The sequence below is a fragment of the Vitis riparia genome, chromosome 15, assembly GCF_004353265.1.
Source record: "Vitis riparia cultivar Riparia Gloire de Montpellier isolate 1030 chromosome 15, EGFV_Vit.rip_1.0, whole genome shotgun sequence".
Taxonomy (NCBI): domain Eukaryota; kingdom Viridiplantae; phylum Streptophyta; class Magnoliopsida; order Vitales; family Vitaceae; genus Vitis; species Vitis riparia.
In genome coordinates, this window is record NC_048445.1 from 20,650,869 (window position 1) to 20,659,886 (window position 9,018).

At 30.6% G+C, this 9,018-nt stretch overlaps 1 protein-coding gene across 2 annotated transcripts; it reads right to left on the bottom strand.

The window, feature by feature from the left end:
* Window positions 1-576: 576 nt before the first annotated feature.
* Window positions 577-7,425, bottom strand: LOC117932671. 2 transcript variants are annotated; one of them, XM_034853948.1, is made up of 8 exons: window positions 7,206-7,425; window positions 6,962-7,111; window positions 6,689-6,853; window positions 5,873-5,968; window positions 4,581-4,658; window positions 4,230-4,502; window positions 1,466-1,776; window positions 577-1,245 (listed from the first exon to the last, which is right to left on the bottom strand). In XM_034853948.1, exons 1-8 carry the CDS (start codon window positions 7,417-7,419, stop codon window positions 646-648), a joined length of 1,887 nt encoding a protein of 628 aa, XP_034709839.1. In that variant the 5' UTR covers window positions 7,420-7,425; the 3' UTR covers window positions 577-645. The 2 variants fall into 2 exon arrangements, with proteins under 2 accessions (XP_034709839.1, XP_034709841.1); XM_034853950.1 differs by lacking the exon at window positions 6,962-7,111.
* Window positions 7,426-9,018: the final 1,593 nt, after the last annotated feature.

Genomic DNA, 9,018 nt, shown 5'->3' on the forward strand with positions numbered 1-9,018 from the left:
AATTATTTCATTATAAAAATAAAAAAAATGATTAAACATTCTTTATCATTTTCTTATTCTTTTTAGATAATGCAAAAGAAAAATTAAATAGTTTATCTTCCTCAAATTTAATACAAAAACATAAGTTATCAATTTAAAATTTAAAAAATATATATGAAAAAAATCATCATTTTTATTATATAATTATAAAACTTGCTTTTTTTCTTAATAAAATAAAAAATTAGAATAAAAATAAAAAGTACAAAAAAAGTATAAATAAATGTTATTTTAAAAGTTTTTTTTTTCCCTCGCATTTTTTATGGATTTAAATTTCTTAGTATTTTGGAGGAATCAATAATAGCTTCAATTTCTTTTCCCGAAGATGAAAAACATTAAGCAGCAAATTATTTTCTGTGTACAATTCCGAGTGAATTTTCATAGAGACCAATTGCCTAAACAGAAGCACTATGCCATGCCAAATTTGTGAAAATTTGACCACAAAGGAATTAAGCAAGGAGGAATGGTTATTTTCAGTATTGTAATTTCAATTTCATTTGCTCAAATACAGAAGAAAATAATTAAAAGCACAAACCACAAACCAGCCAACCAAAAGGAAGGAAAGAGAAAAAAGAAAACATGGGCAGCCCTTAAGTATGAGCTAGCTAGCTAGCTAGGCATATGTCGCGGCACCGTCCTAAAGGTATCAAGTACAAGATCGATGTAGAAGGGAAACTGCTTCATAGCAAAATATGCTACTGGCAGACATACTACTCCATACACCAGAAATGCTTTACGGTGCAAGTCATCCCTCACCAGAAAGAAGTGGCCTGCACAGAAACTAACCAACATGGCCGCTAACGATATAAAAAGAAATGTTAGGGCGTACAAGAGCTTTTTCGGCAACTTTCTTTCAAAATCCTTTGGGCTGTGTCTTGGGGTAAGAATGGCCAGAAATGCGCTCACAGAGGTGATAGAAAATGAGAGAGCAATTAGAGATGAAATGGCAAAGACAATGAAACCCGGATCATGCTCGAGGTTTGGTGTGCTGCTGTCTTCCTTCATCCCGCCCGGTATGGTAGCTGTTGTGGCAAAGGCCACGGTTGTCACAACTGTTGCCACAACAGAGCATGAATTGGAGGTGCTGATTAGCCATTTGCCTCCTTCTTTTACCAATACTTCGTGTGACTTTCTGAACATCTCCTTTGCTGTCCTGTTTTCATTGTTGCGACTGATAAAGAAATCTCGTGGTACAGAATCCTTCACGTACTGCGGTCAATTCCAAGTAGTGCCATTGAATTAGCTAATAGTAACACCTCACCACGACAATTAATTTAATTTGTGAAAAATCATATGCATGCTATACCATGAAAATAAAAAATAAATAATAAAAAAATGATAAACTACTTCATTAAAGTATTGGATGCTTTTTCAAAAGGTAAACAAATTAAAAAAAAAACTAGAATATTTAAACAATTAATATACATACCTTGTACCACTTGATTTCCCACTGCATTTGCAGTGTTGCAAATGGAAAACTCCGATGATCACCTAAAGTTGCAGCAAGATGCAACACACTGTTCCCTCTATTGTCAACAGCACGAAATGCACCTTCGTAGATACTGATCTTCTTGGCTAATTTCTCGTACAGTTTGGTTCGCCTATTTTCAACTGCCAAATGCACTATATTCTTGTTCGCAGAATCCCTGTCCAGAATGGCAGTGGGGGATAACTTTAGGATTCCCATAACCATTTCGGTTATACCATTTTTTGCTGCAAGTAGTATTGGTGTCTCCCTTCCTGTCACATAGGTTTTGAAGGTCAAGTGTCATGCCACCAGAGTGTAAAAATCTGACCATATTGATTATTGAACTGTATGGTTCCAATAAAATTGACCCAATTGAACATGAACCCAACCTTCCTGAAATTTGGATGGACTTAGATAATCATTTTCAATACTCTTGTTGAGCTTGAGTTAAATTTTTTCAACTCCAAACTCAATTTAGGTTAGGTTCGGGCCAAGGTTTGGGCAACCCAAGCTTAACCCAAACCCAATTTAATATTTTTTATAATGTTTATATGTATATTATCCTATATAATACATTCAGTTTTTTTTAAAAAAAAAAAAAAAATTGTTAAGAAAAAATATCAAATTATATTATATTATATCATACTTTTTTTCATTATCTTATAAAAATATATAATTTTTTTTTTCTTTTTTATCTTTATCTTAAAATTTTGTTTTATTTACTATTTAAATTTTCAAATAAACATAAAGAAAAAAACAATTTTTTAAATTATAGATGAATTTTGAATTATGCAATTTGATCAACCCAACCAACCCAAGTCTAACCCAAACTCTACCAAAACTTAGAGAAATGAGGTTGGGTTGAGTGCCCTGATCAGTTAGAAATCAGGTTGAGTATCTCGGGTTATAGGTCGGGTTGGGTTGAGTTTGGGTTGGTTGTTTTTTAACTCGAGTTGAACTTGGATTAGTCATCAACCTGACCAACTTACCCAAGTTGCAACCCTACTCTTTTGACAAAAAAAACTATTATTTTGTTTATTACCAACAAAAAGGAAAAAAAAAAGGGGAAAAAAGGTAAAATAAATCTTTTGCTTAGTAATAGACTATAACAATATCACTAAGATATTTCATATTATAATAACATTTTGTTTTTAGTAATTTTAGTGTCTCGCAACTTTAAAATGCATCTACATAGATAAGACAAACTCGTGACTCTTGAAGTGTTAAGCCCTGGTCCCACTCCTAAATGTCGATTAAAGACAAACCAATGTGGGGCTTCTACATGGTTAAAAGGCACAACATCCTCATTGTGTTTGATGTGATTACAAGGCCATAAAAACTAAATAACTTCCACATTCGGTTGTCAATCTACTATGATATCATCCATAACAATTTGTTCCTCCAATGCTAGACATCATATCCCATGGAATTGTGAGATCAAATAGAATGACCAACTTCCACATTTGGTTAGGGATTGACATTGATAACATCATTGTGTATAGATGTTGTCCACTTTGAGTGTAAGGTTTTCGTGATTTTAAAATGCATGCATGCTTCAATAGAGTTAAGTCAAGCCTATTACATACAAAGTAACAAAAACTTCTTTTCATAAATTATGTGAGACCTCACAATCATTTCCATGTAGACACAATATCCTACTTCTTTCTGATGATCTAGCTAATTGATTAACTCCTATATCTAGCTACTCTAAAACCATCTATGATAACCAACTCCCTTGTGTACATGTAATATCAATTACTTTGGGCCTAAGATTTGAGTGGCTTTAATCTAGCCTTAGGCCAAAAATGAACAATATTGACATATAAGAGAGTCATGTCATTACAAATTTCTATGACTACTCAAATTCAAAAGCCAAAGCACCATGATCAAACCATATGTCAAGCTTGAAAACCCAACATAAGAATAATAGAATGAGTTGAAATGATAACTAAGTGCCAAAAACATAAATATGTCAAACTATCAGGTGAATGAGGAAATATCAATCCCTCAATCAAATATAGTCTCCAAATGATCAGAAGTCTTAAAATAGAAAATTAATAATCTTCTAAATGAAAATGTAATCAAACTAGCAACTATAACATGCATAAATGACAGCAACATAAAAGAAAGTGGTAAACAAACCACCAAAGCAACCATATATAGGCCAAAAGCATATAAAAGTGACTATTAACATATTAATTTATATTTTAAAATAGGGTTATTTGATTAAAAGGGTCATTGGAAACCCAATTTTGGAATTTAACCCTTCATCCTTTTTTGACCTCATTTTGACAAAAGTAACCTCATTGTTTTCTTGTAAAAATAAATTTTTCTTTTAAAATATATTGTAAATACTTCAAATAGTTAAGGGTATTTATGTCAAAAATTGGTTACCCTTCAACAAAAACATGAGAGGGGATAAATTCACAAATATGGGGATTATTTCATCTCTTTTAACCAATTAATTCTTTAAAATATAAATGCAAATTTTACAATTTAAAAACATTAGATACAAATTTAGCAATAAAAACCATAAGAGAAACAACCCTAACGTCATTAAATGTTTATGAGAGCATTACTTTTATTCTTATGAAGATTATTTGCTTAATCAACTCCTTTGGTAATAAGTCTAGCAAAGTTTGTCTTAGTTTTTACTTTATTTTATCCCTTCTAGATTTTCTTAATTATTGCTTAGAAATAAGAGACAGGAATGAGCTTTACATACTTTGATTCGTGCTGTCCGGATTAGAAAAACAATCCATTTGATCTTTTTCCATCGGTATTGAGAATGGCTGGGGATGACGTGCGGTAGAAGTATGGTAGGTAAGCAGAGGAGATTTATTAGGCATTGAGAATGGCCCTGGATTACATCCGCCAGAACTATCATACGTATGAGAAGAAGATTTTTGTAGCAGCAGTTTCATGATCTCTAAAGACCATACGTTCTTTTCCTTCTTTGCTCGCATCTTCTTTAGCTCTCTTGATCCGAACAACCGCACTATAAAATACACGTTAACATACTTCCAAACTATATGGTAAACAGTTGGGAGGGCAAGTAGGATGCTGATTGACATACCTAATCCTCTAATGAACAACATTGCCGATCTAGATATAAATTTGCGGATCATCAGCTTCATATCACATGATCTTTTCCCTATATATGAAAATGGATTGAGTGAGCCCAGAACTTTATTTGGGAATAAATTTTTGGGGAGATTGGTTTAAGATGTTACACTAAAAATATTTGAAAAAAATATAATGAACTTTTTACTTTTTCAATCCTAAAAGATTAAAATACATTTTGTTTCATACAACGAGACTAATTAACATTAAATAAAATGTATTTTAATCTTTTAGGAATGAAAAAGTAAGAAGTTTCTCATATTTTTTAAAATATTCCAATTTTGTTGACAAATATCCATGCCTTGTTTGGAGTAACTTTTGAGAAGTGAAGAAACTATTTTAAACTCAATTTTTTAAAAGAGTTTATGGCTAAAAAATAAAATCTTAGGACTTGTTATAAAAGTCAAGAAAATATTACTTTTTTGTAGAAGTTTTATTTTTTCTTTATATGCAAAAAATTATTTTATATTTAATGAAACTTTTATAACATCAATAGAGTATTTTAAAGGTTATAACTTTGACTTTCATTTCAACCTTTAGTTATAGCGAATATATAACAAATAGCTATCCAAAGAAAGTTCATGAGAGGTTTAACATTTTAATTTTCAACAGAGATCAAAAACTAAGTAGAATACTCTAATAATTTTATTATGCTTCAAAAATTCTAAATTAGTAGTACAAGATTGCTATGTTATATACCTATTAAAGCATAAAAATCCTTTTTTCCTTTGAAGTTTCGATCAACTTTTGCATAGCACATGTAAAGTTAGGGATGTTAATAGGAAGGGTTCAAGATGTGTCACCCCCTTCCTTATCCATCCAAATTATTTAACTATAACCCCATCTTGCCTATAAAAAAAAAAAAGGAAAAAAATAAAATCAACTATATAAGAAGGGTTGAGGTAGGTATGAAAAATTTAGTTGCCTTAATTACCTCATCCCATTTAATTTTACTTGTTTTTTAAATTTTAAGTCACATTAAAAGTAAATATCATTAAAAAATAAATAAATTTTATAATTTACTTTTATGGAAAGTAAACTTTTGTATTTTATACTTTAAAAAAGAGGAAAAACAAAAAATAAAATAAAATAGTTTTTATTTAATTATGTATGTAATCAAATGACAACCCTTTTATTTAATTAAAAGGATTGGGTAGAATAAGGCAACACTTGAACCCAACTCAAGTTTTTAAAAAATAATTATGAAATTTTTTTATAAGCTTTTAATTCTCAACACTTAATTACCTTGATTCTGAGCAGTATCACCTCTTCTTTGTTTGAGGTCCTCCTCCATATTAGCCTTATTTGTCTCCATATGCTTCCTAGATGTTGGCAAATTCTCTAGAGATGAAAATGTGAGACGTGCAATATGACCTGATAAGAAATAAATGTCTTTATGTGGATTGAAACATTCAATCATAAAATCTTAATCCACTTGTGAGGATATTAAGCACATGATTCCTTATTATAGTATGCAAACTTTAAATATGTTAGGTTTTAGAAAAGAGTTAAAGGAAAAGAAACTATATATGTAGAAAATACGAAATAAAATTTTCATATATTTCAAAATATTTAATCTTTATACCAGAGAGAAAAAAATAAGTGAAATAAGTTTGAATAAACATATCAAAATAATTTGTTAATTTTAAATATATATTTTATTTTATTTTTTCACTTTTCTTTTTCTGTCTTTGCTCTCTATTTTCTTCCCTTCATATTTTATCTCAAATTTTGCAAGAACCAAACTGAGGGTGAGATAAAATGTCATGCCACACAATTTTCCCATGTAATTACAACCTATAAAAGCAACAATAACAAAAAGGAAAAAAGAAAAAAAACCAGAATAATAATAATAATAATAATAATCATACATTGTTAAAATAAATGTAATTTTCGTATAGCGATGTAATAACTCTTAGAGACTTATGTTAAAATGATAATAATTTTTTAAAAATTATTAAATAAATTTATGTATTAAAAATTTTATCACCTAAGACTGGTGTAGTTTTTTTGTACAGTACACTAAATTTGGGTATAGAGAAAATGACTTCTTTCACCCACCTGGTCTTTTAATCATATTCTTCAGCATTTTCAGCAATGGTTGAAAAAAATTGATACACGTCTTGTACTTCTCTGGATGTTTCTCAGGCTTCTCTTTTCCTTTGAAAGTTGGCATGGAACTGCTGATAGGGACTGGTTCATTCGTGAGTTCGTCCACATGTAAACCTTGCAAAACATATATAAGCACAATTAATAAAGTCTCAAAGTTAATATAGGAGATATAATAGAGATACAAGGTGATGATTAAGTTATTGTTAATTAAGCGACTCTTACAATTATAAATAAATCTGCTGAATTGGGCCAGGTGAAGACTAGTTTTGAATACAGCTGGTTTACTGGCCAGGACATGGAGCGGAGTGTAGCCATTCTCGTCGACACAATAGATAAGATGGTCATACTTACAAATGATATGATATGCCACATCTGTGAAGTGAAAGAGTTCATTATACAATACAAAACAAGGATAGTATGCAAGCAATATTGAAACAAAAGGAAGATATGAAAATTAAATACTAACCAAAGTACTCTCCAGAGATGGCAACATGAAGAATGGTTTGGCCATCATCCCTTCGAGTGTAGTGATTGTGTGTGCCTGCAGGGCCGCATTTACTATGGAGGTAAAGGAAAGCCTCTTTTTTACCATGGAGAGCAGCCAAGAAGAGAGGCGTTTCCCCTGCAATGTTACGAAGGCCTACCAGTTCTTCACGCTTTGTAGCAATGTACTCGCACATGTTCACATGTTCACATTTCCAATTAATGCTGCTAGATGGAGTGGGGTATTCCCTCGATCATTTGCTATCATCAGAGGGTTTTTTGCTTCAGCTTCCGAGCTGCTCTCTCCATGCTGTGCTTTTTCTTCTTCAGCATCAACCAAGTTAACTAGCCTTTTAACTGTATCCTCTGTGCTTTCGAACACAGCTATATGCAATGCTGTCTCCCCTGATCTAGTGAGCCTCGCATTTTGAGCCCATGGATATTTCTCATACATACCTACAACATCTTCCCAATTGCCTTCCATGGCATGATTTAACATTTCTTGTTTGACTTCTTCCATAACCAGAAATTCCATTAATGAACTCTTCCTTCTCCTCCTACAACAACTGAACAACAATCACAACTAGCTAGTAAGCACGTCTACAAGATTGTTGGAAGATGTGTTTGCACCACCATATATATATATAGACATAGAGAGAGTAACCAGACCTCATTTTCTGTACACCGATTGAGAATTGATACCATGCTTTCGATTTGGGAGAAGAGCCAAAGTATGGACCCTCATATCATGCTGCATTTTTGCATGTTGGTATACTATTCAACACTTAATATAGCATAAAACCAGAAGATAGACTGCCGCAATATTTGGTTCTTGGACAATTGGAAGGAAAATGTGAGGGAAAGAAAAAATAGTGGGAAAGAAAGAGTTTAAAAAAATTAAAAATAGATTATTATTACATGTTATTTCAAATTTATTTCTGTAAATTATTAAATACTCAATATACTATAAAGCTCAAAATTAGACTACTGCAATATTTGGTTCTTGGAAAATCGGAAGGAAAATGCTAGGGAAAGAAAATAAAAGGAAAAAAAAAGGGTAAAAAGAATTAAAAAAAAAAAAAAAAGATTGAAAGTTAATAAATTATTTTTATATGTTATTTGAAACTCAATAATTTTTCTACAAAGAGATTAAATAATTTCAAAATGTGTAACTTTCTAACTAATTTTGATTATTTTTTATTTTTATTTTTGCAATTTGTACATTAAAATTGAACACATGAAAAAATAATTTTGCTTAACATTTTTTTTTTTTTAATTTTAACCAAACATAGCAAACAAAAATAAAGGAAACTAATGTAGACTGAAAAATAAGAAAAAAAAAATAGAATGGGGGCTACTATCGAATGAATAAGTTTTACAATTTTACAATTAGTTTGAATTCAAAGTTCTTCAAGCTTAAAGTCTCTCAAACTCTAAAAAGTATTACCTACGAGGAAGGTATTTTGAAAAGCAATTACCTACCGCTCTATTTCTGGCCATACATAAAGGCCAATGCAACCACAAATTGAAAAGTGATACCTTGCTTTAGCTTTGGGGACAAAAAATATTACCACTTCAAGAAGCAACGAAGAATAGATAATCATCTGAATTTGATAGAAATTATTCAGAAAAAAAAAAAGTTATATAAATTGAATTGTTTTTAACCTTTTTATAGTACTTTAAATTTTAGTTACTATTATTATTTTATTTTTTTAAAAAATAGAAAGTATATCCAAACTAGCACTCAATTAATGCAAACAAATATTGTAACTTGGAAAAAAGTTCAAAGTATGAAA

Excerpts from the sequence above, each read along its gene's own strand:
- LOC117932671 (XM_034853948.1), bottom strand. The coding sequence starts at position 7,419 with ATGTGCGAGTACATTGCTACAAAGCGTGAAGAACTGGTAGGCCTTCGT. Across the intron at positions 6,854-6,961 it reads CAGCAGATTTATTTATAATT|GTTTACATGTGGACGAACTC; the intron begins GTAAGAGTCGCT and ends ATGTTTTGCAAG. Across the intron at positions 4,659-5,872 it reads TGATACTGCTCAGAATCAAG|GGAAAAGATCATGTGATATG; the intron begins GTAATTAAGTGT and ends TTTCATATATAG.